At 36.3% G+C, this 25,290-nt stretch overlaps 1 protein-coding gene across 1 annotated transcript; it reads right to left on the bottom strand.

The window, feature by feature from the left end:
* Positions 1-276: 276 nt before the first annotated feature.
* On the bottom strand, positions 277-24,712 carry LOC143023812 (uncharacterized). Its single transcript, XM_076182433.1, has 2 exons — positions 24,646-24,712; positions 277-1,638 (listed from the first exon to the last, which is right to left on the bottom strand). The coding sequence occupies exon 2, from the start codon at positions 1,384-1,386 to the stop codon at positions 277-279; it is 1,110 nt and encodes a 369-aa protein (XP_076038548.1). The 5' UTR covers positions 1,387-1,638; positions 24,646-24,712.
* Between the last annotated feature and the right edge of the window lie 578 nt (positions 24,713-25,290).

The raw sequence follows: 25,290 nt of genomic DNA, 5'->3' as shown, positions 1-25,290 counted from the left end.
AAACACCTCAACCTCTCGGAATTTGAAACCAACTCACCGGGCCCTTTGAACTAGGTTTTATTTAAAACAAGTATTACTGTTTTTAATAATAAGTATTATTATCTATAAATTGGGGGCTCTTTTCCGGTGGGGCTTCTTTCCGCCCAGGGATCTTCCTATGTGGGGCTTTTTCCGCTGGGTCTTTTTTTCCGGGATTCGTGGATCATCATGTGACATTTGAGGTGACCCTTTTGTGAAAAAAGTGGAATCGCATAGGTCACACCGAAATAGCTTCTCTCATGTGTGAGTCACCATGTGACGTTTGAGACCACCCTTTTGTGAGAAAGCAGAATCACACAAGTCACACTGGAAAGGTTTCTCTCCTGTGTGGGTCATCATGTGATCTTTGAGACTACCCTTACGTGAGAAAGCAGAATCACACAAGTTACACTGGAAAGGCTTCTCTCCTGTGTGGGTCATCATGTGATCTTTGAGAATACACTTTCGTGAGAAAGCAGAATCACACAAGTTACACTGGAATGGCTTCTCTTCTGTGTGGGTCACCATGTGATATTTGAGACTATTCTTACGTGAGAAAGCAGAATCACACAAGTTACACTGGAATAGCTTCTCACCTGTGTGGGTCACCATGTGATATTTGAGACTATTCTTATGTGAGAAAGCAGAATCACACAAGTTACACTGGAAAGGCTTCTCTCCTGTGTGGGTCACCATGTGACGTTTGAGACTACTCTTATGTGAGAAAACAGAATCACACAATTCACACTGGAAAGGCTTCTCTCCTGTGTGGGTCATCATGTGACGTTTGAGACTACTCTTATGTGAGAAAACAGAATCACACAATTCACACTGGAAAGGCTTCTCTCCTGTGTGGGTCATCATGTGATCTTTGAGAATACCCTTTTGTGAGAAAGCAGAATCACACAATTCACACTGGAAAGGCTTCTCTCCTGTGTGGGTCATCATGTGATCTTTGAGATTACCCTTATGTGAGAAAGCTGAATCACACAATTCACACTGGAAAGGCTTCTCTCCTGTGTGGGTCATCATGTGATGTTTGAGATGACCCTTTTGTGAAAAAGCAGAATCACACAAGTCACACTGGAAAGGTTTCTCTCCTGTGTGGGTCATCATGTGATGTTTGAGACTACCCTTACGTGAGAAAGCAGAATCACACAAGTCACACTGGAAAGGCTTCTCTCCTGTGTGGGTCATCATGTGATCTTTGAGATGACCCTTATGCGAGAAAGCAGAATCACACAAGTCACACTGGAAAGGCTTCTCTCCTGTATGGGTCATCATGTGATGTTTGAGATTACTCTTTTGTGAGAAAGCAGAATCACACAAGTCACACTGGAAAGGCTTCTCTCCTGTGTGGGTCATCATGTGATGTTTGAGATTACCCTTTTGTGAAAAAGCAGAATCACACAAGTCATTGGAAAGGCTTCTCTGCTATGTCATCATGTGATATATGTGGTAATATTTTGGTGAGAAAATTGCATAAAATAGGTCGCACTAGAAATGTTTCTCCCCATGAGATAGCTGAGGTATAGATGCCACATCGGGTTTTCTTTGTTGCATGACAAATACATGGAATCTATGGATAACTTTCCCACAGAAATGTTGATGGTTACTTTTCTGGAAAAAATGTAATCATAAGATTGACATTAACTTTTTGAGATTTGTAATAGTAGGATTGTGGGTGTTTTGTATCCAAACCATTTCATACATGCCATCCCCTATTATAAGAATATTTTACTGAAAAGCACACAGTAAAATCGATTATCAAAATCACTCATGAAAATGGGATGTGTTCACACGACATCCACACCAATAACATTGTCCTAGCCCTCGAATAGGTGCCCACCTACCCGGGCACACAACTCGCCAACAACCACCACCACTGTTAACATTGGTCATTGCTTAGTGTAAACAAACACACAGTTGCCACTGTCCAATCCGTGTAGCAGTTGCAACTGCTGACAATATTACAAACCAACAGACCCTTTCCTCCTATAATGGGGGTGGCAGAGCCTTTCGCCTAGTTGTGGGTTGAAATTCCATACTTGACTCAATCCTGCCCCTCAATCAACCAGTACTAAAACAAAATTTTGAGATCATCTTATCGAGTAACGGATTCACCGTTGCAACGGTCACTACAAATGAGTTGCAATTAAATTTGTGAAATATTTACGTCCATTGCTTATTTTACTCATAAATCAGAATGACAACACAATTGTATGTCTGGCATTAGAGAATGTAAACACTGAACACGTTTAATACGTCGCCTTCTTTCTATCTACAAATTTAGCAGCGGCGATCAGAACCAATGAAGAACTAGACCAATTAAAGCAACCTTTAACGTAGAGGCACACTACTTGCTTTGCTGTCAAAATCTTGCGCACGTCACGTAGGGAGTGTTTTGCAGATGACTTTTTGGGCTAACAGCAAACAAAAATGAAGACAAAGCATCCCGCCAAGCTTTTACCTGTGTTAACAAAATGGGATGTTTAATGCCCACGCTTCGGTCCTAGGACCGTCTTCAGGGGCGTAATGAGATACAGTGGACAAAAAGCTTAATATATTGGCCGTAGTTGGAACTGGGAGAGGTATTCCGTGATACCGAAGCTGTCCGGGTCCCCTCCTCCTCCTCCAGTCGTTACGGGAACCGGATAACTGGTCACAACCTTACATACCCAATTATACATAATGGATCATATACATATTTATTTACAAAGAATAAATACAATATAATAAAATGCGGTTTATACAACAAGTGAAAAAAGTGGACTACACACTTGCACGAAAAAGGAAATAAATGAAATCATGTTCATACACACTGTGACATTTGTTCACCCTGTACTCTCTCATTTTATGTTGAGTCTGTCATTGTGTTCCTAGTGCCCAGGTATATTGGATTTAAGTCTATGCACCTATTTACGCTAATATTTTTTGTCGTCCACGCTTCTACAAATATTCTCTTTTTCTTTGAGCTGTCTCTGATGGTTAAGGAAAATGGAGAAAAGTGGGAGGTGAGCCAGCTGTTGTTTGCGGACGACACTGCGCTGGTGGCAGGATCGGAGGAGGGATTGAGGAAGTTGGTGACAGAGTTTGGGACAGTGTGTGATAGAAGAAAGCTGAAGATAAATGTGGGTAAAAGTAAGGTGATGAGATGTACAAGGGGTGAAAGTGGCAGTAATCTGGAAGTGAGCATTAAGGGAGAGCAACTGGAGGAAGTGGATAGTTTTAGATACTTGGGTGCAAATGTGGCAGGAAAGGGTGGAGTGAAGGTGGAGGTAGAATGTAGATTGAGAGAAGCGAGTAAATGCCTTGGTGGATTAAAGAGTGTAATGAGGAATAGAAAATTGGAATTGGATGCTAAGAGGAGACTTTATGAAGGAGTGATTGTGCCAACAGCACTGTATGGAGCAGAAACATGGAACATAAGAGAGGAAGAGAGGAGTTTGAATGTGTTTGAGATGAAGTGTCTGAGAAGTATGATTGGGGTTACTAGGTTGGATAGAGTGAGAAATGAGGAGGTGAGGAGGAGAACAGGGGTGGCAAGGGAGCTGGGAGATAGGGTTGATGAAAGAGTATTAGGATGGTTTGGACACATGGAAAGAATGAGTGAAGAAAGACTAGTAAAGGAGGTGTGGAAGGCAGAGGTAGAGTGATAGAACATGAGGGGACGTCCTAGGATGAGATGGATGGATGGGGTGAAGGGGGCTTTGGGGAAGAGGGGAATGTCGGTTGAGAAAGGATGGGAGAGGACAGAAGACAGGGGTGAATGGAGAATGGTTGTATATGGAAAATGTTGTGATGCATGAGGTGGATTGGATGGGGGAATGGGGGGTGAGATAGTGTGTGTGAGCAAAATTCTGACGCAGCCCGAAGGGATTTCTCCCCGTCCTCTCCTTTATGTAGGGGGGACGGAGAGGGGGGGTCGCCGATTTTATGAAGCGGCCTTGCTGTGGATGTGCTGTGTCCTGCGACACTGCTTCTGACCCAGGGCAGTGGACAGGGTGCAGGGATGACCCGTCATTCAGGAGGTGCTAAGATGGGAGGGAGGGTGGAGGGGCGTGGAGTGTTTTCGGGGATGGAAAGGGTGGGAATGATTTTATGCCTTGTCCTTTTTGGCTACCTCCCTAGTAAGGGGGAAATGAGCCTTGGTATATGTATGTGTATGTATGTATGTCTCTGTGTACCACTCTGGCTCCTTCCCAGTCAATGTTGTGCTGTAGCTCGTCCATGTGTTTATAAAGTGCTGAGGCTGCATCTTTCCGTTTAATTGCCTGTTTATACTCTTTAATTCTAGTGGCGAGTTTCTTCTGTCTTTCTTCTATGCAATCTGCATCACAATCCAAACAGCCAATGCGGTACACTACACCCGACTACTGAGTGGGTGCTTCCATGTCCTTGACCCTGGAGAGGTTGTGGTGCAGAGTGTTGCGTGGTTTATGTGCTACCTGTATGTTCTTGTCCCAGAGTATCCTGGCCGTCACCTCTGATGTACCTTTAATGTACAGAATTGTGACCCTGTGTCCTGTGTGAGGGGATGGTGTCTCGGTACGTTGCGGCGTCCTCGTCCATTTCCATACGGTCTGACTCGGATAACCGTTGGTTCGGAAAACATCACGTAGGTGCCTTCTTTAGCACACCTTCTCAAACTCAGACACTAACCTCCTCTAATCCTCCGAATGTCTTCATTTTCTTTAACCTTCTCTAATCCCCGGCCCATTACCCTTGCACTTACCTCTCGCACCACCCCATCCATTTACACATTGAACAGCCACGGCGACACGACACATCCCTGGTGAAGTCCCATCCATTCATCAAACCACTCGCTCTCTCCATTTCAAATTCAAAGGATTACAAAGGAGAAGCATGCCGACAGGAGACCTTTTGGTCCATAATTTGGTCAGATGCGAAAAAACTATAATGATGGTAGATAAATTAATACAAGAAAATAATAATGATAAATAAGAATAAATAGATAAATAGGTAAAGTTAAATGATAAACAACCAGGTAAATAGTAAATAATAATAAATGGACAGATAATAATAAACAAATTGAGAAATAATAACAGTGTGAAAATGTTGTCACTTTTAATGTTGTCGATTCCCTTTAAAAAACTTAGACATGTACCAAGTCACCTGAGTCTACGTTTTCGTTTTTTTGTTTTTTTTTGGGGGGGGGAATAGATTCATATGTTTTAATTGATTTTCATATCTTTTATTTTTGATATTTGGAATCAGTCATATGGCTCGCTTTTGTACTTTTTCCAATCTGTTGGTGACCATAAGGGAACGGCATATTCCAACTGTGGTTGAAGTCATAAGACCACGCAATCAGTCCTAGAAACTTATTTGCTTTCTCAGAGGCTGAAATACATTGTTTAGATGATTTGCGATCATTACTGATAATTAACCCGAGATCCTTTTCACTATCCACTTTTGTTAACGAATTTCTTAATAACTTGTAATTGTACTTACTGTTATTTCTACCTATGTGCATAACTTTCCATTTACTTGTGCTCGTTTGCCATTCCATGCAGTTTTGTATCATCAACAAATTTGGAGACAATAGATTTCAGTCCGTGGTCTATAACACTTATATATACTATGAAGAGATGTGGCCAAAGAATGGAACCCTGAGGAACTCCACTTTGTAAGAACATCTTGCCTCTGTGAGTTTGGTGGATTCCATCAAAAACATACAAGTCATGATGCCTAGAAATGAGAAACCAAGTATCAAGAAAGTGGTATCCCAGTTGCGTGAACAACTGTGATATCCTCTCATTGATCCTTATGGCTTTAGCACAGGTTGTACTACTCTCGCAAAAAAAAAAAAAAAAAAAAAAAAACTTGACTGCTATTAACAGCTTTCCTCCTATCCCATATATCTGTAAAACCTCCCACAATGCCTTTCCATCTACCCTGTCAAAACCCTTCTCCAAATACTCGAAGGCCCAAAAACATCTTAACCCTTTGCTAAAGCTTTCTCACATATCTGCCTTACCATGAAAATCTGACTTTGCACATCATGTAAATGCTCTCTCAATGAGCAGACGCTGAGTCATCGACTTGAACCCAAGTTGCTGGTTCCTTCTGAGATTTTGATTCCTAATAACCAAAGAATAATTTTACCAAAGATGCTCCCCAAGTGAATTGAATTTGTACTTAATGGCACATTTCTTTATTAGTTAACTTTACCTATTAACTATTTATATTACTATTATTTGTATTTATTTGTTTATTTATAGTTATATCTTTTTGCATCCGACCTAGTTATGGACCAAAAGGTCTCCTATTGGCATGCTCCTCCTTTGTAATCTTTTGTAAATAGAATTGGTTACCCTCATAAACATGTAATGCACATCATACCCACACCATTTACAGTGTCCCAGCCCTGTATCGCTATTGGAAAAGGATGTTTTCCTCATCCAAATAAACAAACAATTTCTTACTTTAGTTAGACTAATTCAAAATGAGAAAGTTCAATCTTACCTTCTTGATATTTAGATGTTATTTATTGAAAAGGCGAAGACTTTTCGAGAGACTGGTTTTAACTCGGCCAAGTGTGTACTTGCTCTCTTTCACCTTATTGAATTTATCCAACTGTTATTTTAAATTGTGATGTAATCCTCTTTTGTTTTTAAAGAGAGGTTTCTCTTTACAGTTGGAAGTATATGTTCCTCCGAAATTGATTTACAGTAAACAGAATCAAAGAATTTTTTAAACAAAGCCAGCAACTACCTCTGAAGGTTGTGATGGGTTTTGACTTCCAAGAGTGATATTCAATTCCATGGGAAATACAAATTCTTTATTGTATGGAAGGCAATTTCTCCGTTATTTTGTTTCACTTTAACAATCCGAACCTTATTGTCATGCCCAATAATTATCTCTAATATCATTCCCATTAACCAAAAGGGTCTGGGTTTATTTGGATGTTTAATCAAAACTACATCTCCTTTCTTTATCTTGTCAGACCATTCTTTCTGGTAAAGATTTTTTTGCATAATCTCTTAAACTCAGAAGATAGTCTTCATACCACAACCTTCTAAATCCCTCAAACATCTCATTCTGCTTGCAAAGTGCATTTTCAAGATTTTCCTGATTTTCATCATTAACCCAAATATCAGTTTCATCTTTGAACATCAATGAACCAATGTTGTTAAGTTTGAGGAATGAATTTGGAGTTATAAATTCAAATTCTTCTGAACTGGCTCTATAAGTGAGAGATCTAGAATTAATGGCATTTTTTATGTTTGAAAGGGCAGTGAGAAACTCAAAATATGTTGATTTAGATCTTCCAATTGCCTTATACAGACAGTTTTTTATTGTTCTGATAAGACGTTCCCATGCTGCCCCAACCCATGCTGAATATACTGGGATTCTTACATGTTTGATTTTGTTTTTTGAGAGTTCATCCAAAAATTCATTTGACTCGAGTTTTCTCTAATATGTCTCCCCCTTTCACAAATGATCGGGCATTATCACTGTACAAGTAAGTCGGAATAGTATACTGATTACAAAATCTTTGCAAGGCCAGAATGAAATTCTTATTTGACATGTCAGGCAACAACTCAAAATGGACATCCCTGATATTACAAAGGATTACAAAGGCAAAGCATGCCGACAGGAAACCTTTTGATCCATATCTAGGTCGGATGCAAAAAAAAAAAAAAAAAAAAAAAAAAAAAAAAAAAAAAAAAAAAATTAAAAAAAAATTAAAAAAAAAAAAAATTAAAAAAAAAATCATATTAATAATAAATTAAAACTATAACAATGTAAATAACAATTAAAATACATAAATAAATGCATTGGTATAGTTGAATAGCAAACAAACAGGTAAATAGTAAATGATTATAAATTGACATATAACTAATAATAAATGAAAATCAGACAGACAAATTATAACAAAACAAAAACAAATAATATAACATAAATTATAATAATTACAGCATCTTACTTAGGTATTTATCTAAATGATTCTTAAAGCTTCGAACTGAACTACATTGCACTACCTGTGCAGGAAGTTTATTCCATTCATTAACTACACGGTTGGCAAAGTTGTTTCTACCTACTTCCAAATTGAATCTATTTCCGGACAGTTTGAGACCATTGTTTCTTGTCTGATTCTCATTCAATGTGAAAATTTGGTCACTTTTGATGTTGTCAATTCCCTTTAAAATCTTAAAGACCTGTATCAAGTCAACTCTGAGTCTACGCTTTTTTAGGGAAAACAGATTCATATGCTTAAGTCGATTTTTGTATGATTTATTTTTGATATTTGGAATCAGTTTTGTGGCTCGACGTTGTACTTTTTCCAGTCTGTCAATGTCTTTAATGAGATTCGGTGACCATACGGAAACAGCATATTCCAAATGTGGACGAACTAACGATTTATATAGCTTGTTAATGAGTGATGGACTTTTGAAATCAAAAGATCGCGCAATCAATCCCAGAATCTTATTTGCTTTCTCAGAAGCTGAAATACACTGCTTGGATGATTTGAGGTCGTTACTGATAATTACGCCGAGATCTTTTTCACTATCCACTTTTGTTAACGAATTTCCAAATAACTTGTAATCGTACTTGCTGTTATTTTTACCTATGTGCATTACCTTGCATTTACTTGTGTTAAATTTCATTAGCCACTTTTCAGACCATTGCTGTAATTTATCTAAATCTTCTTGAATATCTAATTGGTTTGAGTGATCATTTGCCACTCCGCACAGTTTTGTATCATCAGCAAATTTGGAAACAGTAGATTTTAGTCCATGGTCTATATCATTTATATATACTATGAATAGAAGTGGCCCAAGAACGGAACCCTGAGGAACTCCACTTGCAACACTTTTCCATCCAGAAGTTTTTCCATTTAAAACAACTCTCTGTTTTCGACCTTTCAACCAATTACTAGTCCAACCTAATAGGCTACCACTTATTCCATGCAAAGCTAATTTAGTAAGAAGTCTTTCGTGTGGGACGGTATCAAAAGCTTTTGCAAAGTCTAGATATATTAAATCTATATTGTTTCTTTTGTCAAAATTCGAGACAACTGTGTTGTAGAATTCGAGTAAGTTAGTCACGCAAGAACGTTTCCGTCTGAAACCATGTTGGCTATCATTTATCAAACGGTTACTTTCTAAATGATATTCAATAGCATCTCTGATGATAGTTTCCATTATTTTTCCTACGATCGAAGTCAAACTAATAGGCCTATAGTTATTTGGTTTCTTTTTGTCACCTTTTTTGAATATGGGAGTAACGTTAGCTAGCTTCCATTCTCTTGGGACATCTCCGGATATGATGGATTTCTTGAAAATAATTTCTAATGGAACAACAATCTCATTTTTCATTTCCTTTAAGATTCTTGGATGCCAACCGTCAGGCCCTGGTGTTTTATTAACTTTGAGTTTGTCTATACACCTTTTAATTGTTTCTTTTGTTATATTTACCGTAGTGAGTAAGTTTACCCCAGACTTTTCACAGGTTTCAGTTTGGAATTCACTTTGAGGTGTTTCGTTTACGAATACCGAGCTAAAATAATTGTTTAAGAGATTACACATTCCTTCATTTGAATATTCAAGTTGACCGTCAGCAGATAATAGTGGACCAATGTGATTCCTAACAACCTTTTTATCTCTTAATGTAACTATAGAATTCTTTGGGATTCTCTTTGGATTTCTCAGCGATGTTCATTTCGTATTGTCGTTTTCTTTTTCTTATTGTCTTTTTTTAAATCTCTCTGTATTGATACATAACTTTCATAGTCATTAGATGCACCCGAGCACTTATATTTCTTATAAGCCTGTCTCTTTTTAGACAAGTGAAAATCAATATAAAATATCTACTCAAAGCATTAGTATCATCTTTTCTAAAAAATAAATGACCTGTATAATCAACTTCCACATGATTGAAAGGTCTGATCAGATTCATGTGCTGCTTAGGCATACTGGTTACTTTAGGGTAATTATAGGCAAGTGCATTATACTTCTGGCAAATTTTGCAGTCCTTAATTGAAGCTTTAACAGAAGATCTACCCTTTGGGATCCAGAATCCTTGGGACCTTAGGAAATTCAAGGTAGTACTGACTCCCATGTGTTTTATCTGAGCATGACAAAATCTGGTAAAAAGTACAGTGAAATGGTGATCTTTTCCCAAAAGTACAGCATTGTGCACATTATAATCAAATTAAGTGATTTGGAAATCCTTCCTCGTGATCTCAGGATGCCCTTTTCATCAAGAAACAAGTTTAAATTCAATACTCAGGAAGGCACTTCTGAATCTTTATACTTGACTTGAGTGTATCCACTTGTTTAAGGAAGCTAATTTCTTTAGCAAAACCGACTGACTGATTTATCATGATCCAATAATCCAATGCCTTCTCATGAGAGTTTTCACCACTCTTCATACAAATCCACTTGAAGAGATACTCAGTGATTTTCATAACTTTATTATAGTTTGAAAACTTATTAATGTCAAAAATAGGTTTGATTTCAACTTCCTTTCCTTGCATGGTATTGTGAGTATTGATATTTTGATTTATCAGATTAAAACCCACACTCAACAATGGGTATTTAGACCAGGTATTTAATTCATATTTCATCCAATCTGGTCCCTTGAGCCAAAATTCAAAATTATCTATAAATTTGTTGTAGGTTAATCCTCTAGTTAAGAGATAAGCAGGATTATTTTCAGTTTTGACATGATTAAAACTAATGGGAATGTTATAATCCCTTTCAAGCTGTTGTAGTTTACTATCCATCTCACCTATTCTATTTTTGACAAACTTAGATTTTAGTTTGGTCTGTCTGGTTATTAACCAGTTGAGCACAACTTGTGGATCAACAGCAATATTAATATAGTTGAATCTTATATTGGAATAGGCATTCAAAATAGTGGAGATGCACTTTAAAGCAAGAATCACTCCAAGTAGCTCCAAGACTGGGATACTATGTTCTTTTTCCTTGTTAGCAAGAGCCACTTTTGCTTTAGCAAATAAGAGGGAACTACTTTCCTTACTGGTACCATAAGCAACAAACCCAAAGCAATTTTGTGAGCTGTCACTAAAAATATTAAGTCCATACTCTTCATTCTCATTTAATGCCTGCCTAATAAAGGAGACCTGATTAGCTTTCTCAAAGTCTGGTTTGATATTATCCCACTCATTTATTATGTCCTCAGGCAATTTTTCATCCCATCCTAATTTGTGTAGCCACACCTTCCTCATCAGCAACATTCCTTACAAAGGATTACAAAGGCGGAGCATGCCGACAGGAGACCTTTTGGTCCATATCTAGGTCGGATGCGAAATAAAAAATCATAATAATAATAAAATTAAATAATAATAAAAAAAAAACTATAATAATGTATGCAACAAACAAAATACATAAATAAATGCATTGGTATAGTTGAATAACAAACAGGTAAACAGTAAACAATAATAAATTGACACATAACTACTGGTAATAATAAATGAAAATCAAAACAGACAAATGATAACAAAACAAAAACAAATAATATAAAATAAATTATAATCATTACAGCATCTTGCTTAGGTGTTTATCTAAATGAGTCTTAAAGCTTCGAACTGAACTACATTGCACTACTTGTGCAGGAAGTTTATTCCATTCATTAACTACACGGTTGGCAAAGTTGTTTCTACCTACTAATGGGTAAGACTAACCCCAGTGGATTGAATAAACTTGAAGTCTCGGATAACAATTGTCTTTTAGTACTGACAGAGTGAAATTCAACAGGCGAAAGCTGCATCTCATCTATATTAGGATTGAATCTGTAACCTAGAATTTTCTCTGTCTCATTTGAGTGTTCAACCAATTTGCCATCCCTTTCTATCAGTTGTCTCAGTTCAAGTGAATTTAAATTCCAAGATCTTAAAATAAAACCACCAAGAGCCATTCTTTCATAGCAAAGCCGATAAAGGTCAGTCATTTCCTTAAAATTATTACCTGTGAATATTAAATTATCAACATAGGATTGACTGGAAAGAATGTTAGTGCATTTGTCAAGAGGAAATTTACTGGCATGTTTCTTCATTACATAATGTAGAATGAAGGGTGATGATGTAAATCCAAATACTAGAGTTCTATATCTATAAGCAGTCAATTTATCCCTTTCCCAAAGGAAACAAAAACGGTTCTTGTCAAACTCTTGGCTGAGCCTAATTGACAGGAAGGCCTGCTTGATGTCACTCAGCAAGATTATATCATTAGTTCTAAAGCAAAATAACAGTTTAAGGAAGGACTCCATTAGATCAACTCCAGTATATGCAGCCTCATTCAAAGAAGGTAGATTCTTATCAGTTTTTAGTGAACAATTGAAAACTGCTCTAATCTTAGTTGAGACCTGCTCTTCCATCTTAATGACTGGCCTATGTGGAATCCAAGTGTGATTATTCACCTTTTCAACAGAAAAGTCTATTTCAATCTGCTCTACGATTCCATCCTGAAGCTGCTTATCAAAGACCTCTTCATACTTTTCATAAAGATTTGACTTTTTAAGATTTTTTTGAGACTCTCCCTAAAACTTTTCTGGCAACCTGAAAATTAGAAGGGACCAGTTCTTTTTTTTCCGAATGCCAAGGAAGCTTAACCTGGTAATGGCCATCTTTAAACTGAATAGCTTCATTAAATCTAGCAATTTGTTCTTGATCCTCTGAACTATAGATTTCATTCTTACTAATTCCAATAGATTCCAAGCTAAAGAGATATTCTATCCCATTTTCAATATCTGAATCACTTAAAATGTTTTCTAGAGGATTAAAATGAGATTTAATTGGATTAAGTATCAGATTAACTGAGGTGTCATGAACTTTAGAAGGCTTCTGACATTGATAAATTTGAACTTCATTACTTGCATTTTTTTTTATACTAATTTGAGAAGCCTGTTTCCTAGTCAAGAAATGATTGACATTACCAATAGGAATTACTTTATTTCCAATTACCATGCAGCTCCCTTGCAAGCACGGGGCAAATGAACATTCTGGAAGGAATTGAAGCAAGTCTACACCTATCAATGCATCCACCTCTATTAATTCATTATCCTGATTTAATCCAAAGGCTTCATTAGCCAATTCAAAACCTTGATCTTTTATATTTTTTAGGGCTTCATTCACACCCGGTACAACAAAACTTATGCTGAGTGAAGGGTCAATAAGAAATGGCATTTGAATTATCTTATTCATTTTAACACCTATTAAGGTTTGCTTAAAGCTCTTAACTTCAGATCCAATGAATGTTTTTATATTGAAGTCTATCATATTCAATGAGTCTAAATCCGTACACAGCTCTTTAGCAACTGTTGCTGACATGTAGGATCGCTGACTCCCTGTATCAATTAGACATCTGATCTTCTTACTCTGTTTACCATGAATAAATTCCAAAGTTACGGTAGGGGAAATGTAATCATTTTCAGATTTTTGTTGAGATGTTAAACAAAGATGATTACTACTAGTATTAGGCCCTTTAAATTCAGGACAAAGGGGTGCTATACGGCCATGAGAATTACAGTGTTTACAACCATATTTTAATTTATTTTGCTTGCCAAAGCATTCATCTTCTTTATGACCAGATCCAGCACAACATTCACAGACCTAACTCCTGTACTCTCTGTGTCTTATCCTTTAGAGTTGAATATTTTTCACACTGTCCCAAAGAGTGACCTGATGCACTGCACAATTTACAAATAAGGTTTTTAGAGGGAACAACCTTATTTTGACTGGTCTTAAAATTTTGAAGAGAACTTTTATTTTCTTTGGGTGCATTTTTTGAATTTTCTTTGGCCTTATTGTTTTTATCAAATTTGGGCAAAGAAGTTTTACAGGTCTTAATTAGAGTCTTAATAATGTCATTATATGACTCAAAGATTTCAGTCAACATAGGATAGTTTGTATTATATTTATGAACCAGTTCCCTTTTGAATGCTGCAGGCAACTTATTAAAGAGAATATGACTCAATAGTAAATTTCCAGGAGAATCTTTCACTGTAAAATCATAACCATAATTAGACTTTAATTCAAAAATGTATGCTCTTATTTCAGTGATGAATGACTTTAATGTAAAAAACTCCTTGTCATATCCTTGAGGCACTGTTGCGCTTAAAATCCTTCTGAAAGTTTCATCCACTATAAAGGGTACATCCAGAAATTCATCCTTCAATAATTTTAGTGCAGTATCATAATTTTCATTTATGATAGACAAATGGCTAATGATTTTCAAAGCATAACCCCTAAGATAACTATGTAAATAACTAAGCTTCACTGCCTGGGACATACTCTCCTTATTACCTATGACATTATTAAACTGATTGAGGAAAGAGTAAAAGGCAAATTTATCCTTTTCTGTTCCATCAAAAATGCTGCATGATAAGGGAGGCGGTTTAGTATCAAAATGGTCTAGCCTATTGAGTGTTTCAACAAATCTATCAGCATCTATAGAGCTTGCAGAGTGAATATTGGATTTATTCCCTGCCATTTTAAAATCCTGATAGACTTTCATCTATTTCCATATGATAGCCTACTTGCTTATCTACTTCACTAGTAAATGTGTCAAATTTCTTAACATCTACTTCATTTTCCTTTAAATGATCTAAAATTTGTTCATCTTTAACTTTAATTTCACTTATAACTTGATCAATAACATCTAATTGTTTACTACAGAAACGAATGTTTAATATCTTTTAATTGAGTGAATCCTTTAATTGATTAAGAATCAGAGTAACTTTTCTTTTAAGTATACCCCTTTCTCGCTTCAATTTAGCCAATGCAGTCTCAAATCCAGCTTTATCAAGATTATCATTATCCTCATTATCACTAGTCATGATTAGACTGTATTTATATAAAATACAAAAAATATTCAGGTTGTACTAGCCTATGAATAAATTAAAACAATTCGATTTCACTAAAAATAGGCCATAATTCAAATAAACAAACTTCAACCTGGACACAAGGTTTCAACTAAGAACAAATAGGCCCTAGTACATACTAGGTGAACTTGACCAACTCATTTAATTGAACTCCTGAAGCTATTATATAAAACAACTTAATTTACTCACGAATATGTTAAGCCTTTTAATAATAATCGGCTAAGTAAATCAACAATTACTTTTTTACTATAAACAAGTAGGCCCACTTTCAGGCTCGAATACTGAATCAATTCACAGAGGTAAATTATTAGTTATGGCGAATTAGATAGATTATGCCGAGTCTTGATGTTAATAAGCCTCTCTTTAAATCACATAGCAAAATACTGCTTAACATGCCTAACCTTGAGGAGGTGCCCTTTTATGTATCCATGCTACTCGCCAACAACCACCACTTGACTGCTGTTAATGTTGGTCACTGATTACTTAGTTGGTCATATCAATACACACTCATATGAACTTCATATAGTGGACTCTGCCAACAAATGGCAAACTGGTGTTTGCTACTACCCTTTTCTATTCTTTCACTACAATGTAAACAAACACATAATTGCCAGATCAACTCCGACATGAGCCACTGTCCAATCCGTGTACCAATTATAACTGCTGGCAATATTACAAACCAATACCGAATGCCTAGACTCACTTGAGGAAACATATTACATAAAAACATAGTCAAAAATACATTCTATTCAGAACTGTCGGAGACACTAGAGCTCATGGAGGAGTCATCTAACTCAAATTATCTAACACAAAAGTTCTCACGACTCATTCAGATCATCAGGTGGAAATTACTGCCCTCCATCAAATGCCCGTATATGAATTAATCATAAACTATCATCCGTCACAGAAAATGAACTTGTAAATTTCACGATAACAACAAATTCAACAAAACAAGAGAAGACATCACAACTCGGCAAGGATATATTGACAGCCTTTTTATAGAAATTGAACCAACAAAGAAATTCCATCACTAGAGCTAATCAAAAGAAATTTTTTAATCTGAATGGCGGCCATATCATCCATATCCTTTAAATGGTTACATTAATCTAACCAAGATTCTCATCCCTGACCAAGAGGAACTACTTAATTTAGGGTTCAACTGCCTTATTATGTCTAAGCTCAAAAAAAAAAAAAAAGTTCCAAAAAATGAACAGAATGTGAAGTTCTTATCGATGACGCAAAGAAATTAAGTAAAACAGGTGAAGTGTATAAATTTACAATAACAATTGGAAGGACTTCTGTACTAGGGCTCCTCTCTCTGGGTAAAGTATTTAATAGACCTAATCAAATATTTATCAATACAGGATCTGCAGTAAATGTTATAATCAGTAAAGTGCTTAAAAAGGATGATATCCAAAGTGAAACTCTTGGAACCAATCCATTACTCATTGCTAGGAGTAACAGGGAGTCAGTTGAAAGCATTAGGTAAGACTGACTTTGATGTTATTTTGTATAAAAATGAGCACTTGCACATTCTGGGGATAGTTGTAGAAGAATCTGTCTTCCTAGGAGATTTAGTGATAGGATTTGAAACAATGAGAAAAGAGGGCATGATCATATGTCTGGCTGAGTTAGGGATCTTAGCAAAATCACACTTAATCCCATTTTTAAATCAACTAGATTTAGAGCCAGTATTTGAGATAAGAGAACCTATTGAGATTGATGGGGAAAGATAACAATGCTAGATTGGATAGTAGCGGGTCAGAGTGGTCTATTCAAGAACAGAGAACACATGAGGAAGAAGACACACATAGTGGACACAGTTCAGATGTTCAAGAAATCCCAGAAATTAATCAGAATGCATCAACTCCAAATGAAGCTTTGCTAATTGTGGAAGGTGGCACAATAAAGTCAACATTATTGCACTCCAGAGCAATTAACAGAGTACAAGTGCAGTTACAATGGATTACAAAGGCGGAGCATGCCGACAGGAGACCTTTTGATCCATATCTAGGTCGGATGCGAAAAAAAAAATCATGATAATAAAATAATAAATAAAAACTATGATAATGTAAATAACAAATAAAATACATAAATCAATGCATAGGTATAGTTAAATAATAAACAAACAGGTAAATAGTAAATAATAATAAATTGACATATAACTAATAATGAATAAAAATCAGACAGACAAATGATAACAAAACAAAAACAAATAATATAAGAGAAATTATAATCATTACAGCATCTTAGTTAGGTATTTATCTAAATTGTTTTTAAAGCTTTGAACTGAACTACATTGCACTACCTGTGCAGGAAGTTTATTCCATTCATTAACTACATGGTTGGCAAAGTTGTTTCTACCTACTTCCAAATTGAATCTATTTCCGGACAGTTTGAGACCATTGTTTCTTGTCTGATTCTCATTCAATGTAAAAATTTGGTCACTTTTGATGTTGTCAATTCCCTTTAGAATTTTAAAGACCTGTATCAAGTCACCTCTGAGTCTACACTTTTTTAGTTGAAAGGCATCACTGTAGTCTTCAAAATTTTAACCATCCCAGAATCAATTAGGATAAAAGGTTTGAAATTGGACTTTGGGATTTATAAGACACACAAGAACAAGGCAGAAATATTAGTGATTAGTGCTCTGAATAAAGACATGGTCTAAAGACAAGGTTCACAAATAGGATCTTTTCAAGTCTATCAAAAACCCATTAAGATTTTAAACAAGAGTCCTGAAGAGGTGGAATCACCACTTTCATCCATCTGTTCAATTCAGGAAGAAACAGATCTGGAGGAGAAATATAAGAGTCAACTAGGGCCTACTTGTCTTGAGTTAGAATCATGGTTAATCCCATTGCTAGTGAAGCACAATAAAGCAATTCCTTTGCCTGGGGACACCTTGGACAAAACAGCTGTTTTAAAACATCAGATCAAATTAAAACTGGTTTTCAACCTGTTTATATACCTGCCTACAGATTACCACATTCCAAGCTAGCCATTGTAGATAACTTGATCCCTGAAATGTTATCACAGGATGTCATAGAACCCAGTCAAAGTGAATAGAGCTTCCCACTGATTCTGATGCCAAATTTAGATGGTACCATGTGTCCAGTTATTGATTATAGGGAATTGAATAAACAGACAATACCTGATTGACTACCATTACTGGTAATAGCAGATATATTTTGTAGTTTGGGAACTGAGAATCAGTATTTTAGCACTACTGATTTCAAATCAGCTTTCTGGCAGATAAAGATGCACAAAGATTCTTAAGATTATACAGCTTTTTCTACAACAACAAGGCATTATGCATTCAAGCAAATGCCATTTTAGTTATGTAACATTCCATAACTTATATGAAATTAATACAGTACTAGATGGGTTGTTAGGAAACACAGCCAGTGTATTTTTAGATGATATCTGAATAGTTTTCCAAACAGCAACTGAACACTTTAAGATATTAAATTAGGTATTCCCAAGACTAGTTGAATCAGGGTTGAAAGTGAAACTTTGCAAGTGTCATTTATTTGGAACATAAGATAAATAGACATGGACTTACTACAGTGAACTCAAAGGTAGAGACAGTGAAAAAATCAGTTGAATCAGGTTTAAAGGGAAATTGGAAAAATTAAAGTTTTTACAAGACAGTGTCATTTATTTGAGACATAAGTTAAAAGGCATGGACTCAGTACAGTGAACTCAAAGGTAGAGGCAGTACAGAACTACCCAGTACCAAACAATGTAGAGAAAGAAGTTTCATTAAAGACACTGACAGATTGGAAAAAGTACAAAGGAGAGTCACAAAACTGATTCCAAATATCAAAAAGTAAATCATACGAAAATCGACTAAAACATATGAATCTGTTTTCCCTAAAAAAGCGTAGACTCAGAGGTGACTTGATAAAGTGACAAAATTCTTACAGTGAATGAATCTGACAAGAAATAATGGTCTCAAACTGTCAGGAAATAGATTTAATTTGGAAGTGGTTAGGAACAACTTCACCAACCTTGTAGTTAATAAATGGAATAAACTTCCTGCAGAGGCAGTGCAATGTAGTTTAGTTTGAAGCTTTAAGATTCATTTAGATAAACATTTAAGCAAGACGCTGTAATGATTATAATTTATTTTATATTATTTGATTATTTGTTTGTTATTATTTGTCTATTTATTATTCGCTTGATTTCCATTTATTATTATTTACTATTTACTTATTTTATTTATTATCATTTATATTATCATAATTCTTATCCTCTTTTTTTTATCATTTATGTATATTTTTTCTGCATCCGGCCTAGTTATGGACCAAAAGGTCTCCTGTCGGCATGCTCCACCTTTGTAATCCTTTGACAGGGTATTATAGGAAGTTTATTAAGGAATATGCAGACACATCTAATCTATTAAATTCTTTGTGAAGGAGAGATTCCAAGTTCATTTGGGGACCTGAATAACAACAAACTTTTGACAAGTTGAAAGTTAAATTTACTAGTTTTCCAGTTCTCATTTTTCCTAATTATAATAAAGAGCTCATTCTTTGCAAAATTGCAACAGATAGCTTTCACATTGAGATTTTGTAACAATGCATTACAATAAGGGAAACATTAGCAGTGATATATTCACAAAAGAGTTTTAGAGATAAGATACTGGGATATCCAATCACAGTGTGGACTGATCATACAGCTATTTAGAACTTATTCAAACATAAGAATCTTAGAGGCAGATTAGCCAAGTGGTTTACTACACTTCCATGTTATGAGGTTAAGTTTGAATACATGTATTTTATTTGTTATTTACATTATTATAGTTTTTATTTATTGTTTTATTATTAATATGATTTTTTTTTCGCATCCGACCTAGATATGGATCAAAAGGTCTCCTGTCGGCATGCTCCGCCTTTGTAATCCTTTGTAACATTGCAGCAGATGCACTACATAGGAATATTAGCCAACCAATGACAGGGTTGATCAATATTATCTGCAGTATTAACGAACTAGTACCATTAGATGAACTGATAATAAGGGTACAAAGAAAAAGACTTGGAAAACTGTAGCCCAGAACTTGATGAACCCTTGAGGTATTCCTCCAAAATAATCAAAGGGGTATAAGATAGAAGAATTTCATTTAAGCAATGAGAGGGAGTGAAGGATAGAGTAGAACTAGGAGTGGAGGAGGAATGGGGATGATTCAAGGAGGGAGTTACAAGGTATGCAAAGTTGGTGTGTGGAACAAGGAGGATGGGATGAAATAGAAGGAGGAGCAAGTGGTGGGATGAGGAAGCATAGAAAGTTGCAGAAGAAGCAAGCATTCATAGACTGTTTACAAAACAGGATGAGAGAATCATATGAGAGGTACAAAGAAAAGAGAAAAGAAGCAAAGCATAAGATAAAGGAAGCAAAGAGGGAGATGTGAAATGGGGTAAGAGTATAACAGAAATTTTTGAAAGTAATAAAAAGGTGTTTTGGAAAAAAATAAAGCAGAGAAGAAAAGGTAAAGGGTGAAGATGGAGAGATGATAATGGAAGAAACGGTGGTAAGAGGAAGATGGGCAGAGTATTTTAGGAAGTTTCTAAATGTGAAGGAGGATAAGGAAGGAAAGGTAAATGCAGTGGGAAGCGCTAAGAAAATGACAGTGATGGTGGACTGGCTGGTGAGGTTGTTTAATGTTTGTTTAAAAGAAGGTAGAGTGTCGGGGGACTGGTGGAGTACCTGTATAGTTCCACTTTACAAGGGAAAAAGGAACAAGTGTGAATGTAGTAGTTTCAGAGTGATCAGTTTGTTTAGTGTAGTTGGGAAGGGTTATGAGAAGGGTTTTGTTTGAGAGGAGTAGGAGAGGAACAGAGGGAGTAATTGGTGAGGATCGGTGTGTGTTTAGGACATGTAGGGGTTGCGTGGATCAGATTTTTGTGGTAAGGCAGATATGTGAGAAAACTTTAGGAATAGGTAAGGATGTTTTTTGGGATACTTATAGATTTGGAAAAGGCTTATAACAGGGTAGACAGGAAGGCACTGTGGAAGGTATTGCAGATACATGGGATAGGAGGGAAGCTGTTGAGAGCAGTTAAGAGTTTTTGCGAGAGTAGTAGAGCCTGTGTTGGAATCAGAAATGGTTTGAGGTAAAGGTGGGACTTTGCCAGGGGTGTTTTATGTTGCCTTGGCTGTTCAATTTATACATGGATGGGGTGGAGTGAGAGGTAAATGCAAAGGTAATTGGCCTGGGATTGGAGATGGTTAAAGAAAATGGAGAAATGTAGGAGATAAGCCAGTTGTTTGCTGACAACACTGCGCTTGTGGCAGGATCAGAGGAATTAAGTGAGTTAGTAATGGAGTTAGGGAAGGTGTGCAAAAGAAGGGAGTTGAAGATAAATGTGGGTAAAAGTAAGGTGATGAGATGTACAAGGGAAGAATGTGGTAGCAAATTGGAAGTATCAAGGGTGAGAGATAGTTTTAGATACTTGGGTGCAAATGTGGCAGGAAAGTGATGAGTGGAGGTGGAGGTAGAATGCAGATTGAGAAGAGCAAGTAAATGCCTTGGTGGATTAAAGTGTAATGAGAAACAGACATTTGGGAATGGATGCTAAAAGGAGATTGTATGAAGGACATTGGGAAAGAGAGGAAGAGAGATGACAGAAGAAGATAGGGATGAATGGAGAATGGTCCTGTATGGATGGATGATGCTGTGATGCATGGAAAGGAGTGGGTGGAGGATGGGGGGCTGAGGGAGTATGTGTGAATGATATTATGCAGCCCAAAGGGATTTCTCCCCATCTTCTCCTTTTCTGCATGTGGGGGCAGAGAGGGGGGGGGTCACCAATAAAAATGAAGCAGCATTCCTGTGTCTTGCTGACCAAGGGCAGTGGGCAAGATGCAGGAATGACCTGTCATCCATGAGGAGCTAAGATAAGAGGGAGGAAGGGGTGAATGAAAGTGGAGTACAGTATGTGGGGATGGAATGGGTGGGAGTGGACTTTATACCTTTGTTTTTTGGCTACTTCCCTTGTCTTGGGAAATAGCCATTGGTATGTATTTTATGTTTATGTTAAAGCCATACAAGAATTAAATGGATGTATAGCATGATAACAAGAATAAATCAAGTTCTTATAGCCCTTAGAATTGTGTGATTACAAATGAAGCCTCAAATCAGAGTATGACCTAAGTAATGTGGAGTCATCACAAAGTATGAAAAGTGGAACAACTGTCATTCCTTATTTTTTTTATCTTTTTACCATCATTTCTTTTTCTGGTTGGAAATAATCACTCCTCTGTATGGACCCTAATGAATTCCCTAGAGAGGAAGACAATAAAGTGGCCAATAATTGCACAGGATGCAACTGGCCAGCCCCCACAGAAACATCAGAGTTGGGAGTAAAACAACTTTCAAAACTGGAATTCTTAGCAAGTACCAGTTTCAACATTCAATGGAATCCAATCAACCTGTAGCATCAAGAATCTTAATGTCATCAACTCTATTTTAACATTATATGCACAGTTTTCTTTTTTGTATAGGAAAAATAAAATAGATGTGTGCAAAATATGTCATTGTTTGTGTTTTATACATGGATTACCTATATCTTGTGGCATTCTGCCTGGATACCAGTTGGAAGATGTGGTATACCAGGAAGGGATCAGAGTGGAACAAATTGATTAGAAATGTGTGTGGAGCAAGAGATGGTGGTTGGAAAGGAGCCCCTCCAAAATGTTAGGTTAGGTATTTATCAACCCCCAAGCATTTATTGACCCTTTGCATACTCGCATTGACTGCCATGGGTCTACATCAACCACTCTAGAAGCCTCTGGTCTTGCCAGTGCCTGACAAGCATGTATCACATGACTGCTGTCAATAGTTTTCCTCTAATGGCATTTAAACTTGAGTTCCTGGTGCCTAGGGAATCCATAAACTTCATCCTGTGACAGAATTATGGACGTTGTTATGAATAGAAGGATCTCCTGGCCTATTTTTTTTGCTTTGACACTGCATAAAAAACATTGTATTATCCAAAGTTATATTGCATTCAGGGATCTAAATCCTGACATTAGCAAAACACCCAACAAGCAATTTTTTTCCCAACAATTTTCCTGTTGATTTGACCAAATCGGGTGTTCCATTTCAATTGGAAATCACTAGTTTGTACTATACCCTCACCCTCGTCTGAGGACTGCATTGGGAAATAAGTATTGTGATTTAGAGAAACATGCAAAGGCAGTGATTAGTGCGAGAAATGACAACATTGTTCAAATAAACGATAAATCAAGCACAGTATTCTCTTATTCTGACCATATCTAACCTACTCAGTCTCTCTCCCTCATGGAAAATAGATTTTTCAATGGTATTTGTTTAATTTGTTTCTTGTATTCGATACGAGATAATTTTATACAAGATCATTTTCATTCTCTTCCATACATATATATTTTTTTACAATAAATGTATAGTAATGATTCTACCTAATAATAATTTTAAGTATTCACATAGATGTTTGCCAGTCTGCAACCCTTTCCTATATCATCTGCTAGCCCATGTTTAAATACAATGAATTCATTGTAACGTCGGCAGCAATTTTTAAAACACCAAGACTTGTTAGGTTACAAAATTTAACCTCCCTGAAGACAGCCCCCTCTACAATTTTTGAAACGCTGGGTTTCTTTCAACAGAAAAATACCTAATTTGATGTCGTTACTAACCTACAGCATTCTTTCTAAAGTACCCAACACCTACATAGCTACAACCATAATGGCCTGCAACTTCCAGGCATCAATCTAATCATGTAGGTTCTGTCTGGCAAATGCCTACAATAATCTTTTCTTTACCTGTGTGGCTTCCTTCATTGCTTATCATTTTCGTGACACTCTTCAGCGTCTCACAAATGTCTAAACTATTTCAAATATTCTTGCAGTACAAAGGCACTTTTATTTTTTTTTTCTACATGGTTTATCCCTACTTAGCGAATATATTTGTCACAACAGAACTAAGAATGCTTAAATCATAAGCTCTATCAAGGGGTAAGCTAACTAATCTGTTTTTGTTTTGTAATCCAGAAATCCACCTCCTTACAATCTGACCTTTCACAAGCTGTGGTTTACTAACAGTCGTTATGTGCAGGAAGTAGTGGTGAGATGATAGCGGTACTGGTGTTTTTTTGTTTTTTCATCCGGGATTGGGCATGTGTAAAATAAGTCTTGCTCACAGGCATAATAAGCCGATTAAGAACATCGGTTATGTTTTGAAGATATGTGGGGTTTGATTGCTAATATAGGGTTTGTTAGATATTGTTCCTAGCATATATCAATATATTCAAAACTGCTGATTGAAGAACTGGGCAACAATCTGTTACGTAGAGATGTTTATGCACCTTAACTTAAACTGGAAAAACAAAGATGGCAACGTGATATCATATAATATAAAAATGGGTCAAGATTATCATTTAGCAGGGCAGGACTCATAGTAAATAATGGAACGAAATTGGGGACAATTTACCGATTCACCCAACCATAGAACTTAATATCTGGCTCATGTGTGATAATTGTTGTGATATGAACGATGGTGTACTTCATTTCCTGCGCAATTGAGTAGTTTTTTAAGATATTAATTGTTAAAGTAATGCACTTAGGCCTACCTCTCCTCCCGAACGATCTGGGGGGAAATGTGGGAAATCGGGGTTTTTGGGTGGGGAGAATTTACACATGGAGTAATGACTGTTGCAGAAGACGTCTAAAAAATTAACGCATAATATCAAATAACAAACACACAGATTCTACCTTCTATGTAGGGATTACGGCGCTGAACTTAGAATCAACCATATTTGTTATTGTTATTATCCTACGCTTCCAACGAATAGCTACATTAGCAACGAATGGCTACTTTTACCCAACTAACGTCTTCCCTAGGTTCCTCATGTCTTTCTCCTAAACATTGGGTTCTTGAGATGGGCGATTATTACATCCAGTAACGGCCGTTACCCCAATAACTAGTTATTGGCACAAGATTTTAACATACATAAGCGCGAGCGTATGTTTTGCCCACGCGTTCCCACATCTATTTTTTTTTTTCGCTACATTGGAGCGTTGTTCTGAGAGTAGCGTTGCCTCATCTCCAATTTATACGCTACTTGCTACATTGGAGCGCTTTTGTTAGAGTAGTGTTGACTCATCTCCAAATTTTAAGCTAGCTGGACAATTTAATGGGGGAAGTGTTAATTTTGATGGAAGAAATGTTAATGAGGCATTGAATGTCAATGAGGGACCAAATAATAATATAGAGCAAGGTATATAAATAAAAAACAAAATGATAATGTAAGACATGATATTGAAACTCAAAATGTGTCAAAAAGAAATAATCACGAGTTTCTTAAAACCATGTACTTTAATGCTCGTAGTATTAGGAACAAATTTCAAGAAATACAG

The sequence above is a fragment of the Oratosquilla oratoria genome, unplaced genomic scaffold (assembly GCF_046742065.1).
Source record: "Oratosquilla oratoria isolate Oo_2021 unplaced genomic scaffold, ASM4674206v1 SCAFFOLD62, whole genome shotgun sequence".
Taxonomy (NCBI): Eukaryota; Metazoa; Arthropoda; class Malacostraca; order Stomatopoda; family Squillidae; genus Oratosquilla; species Oratosquilla oratoria.
Note: the sequence above shows the minus strand (reverse complement) of the source record. Positions and strands in the feature narration are given on the sequence as shown.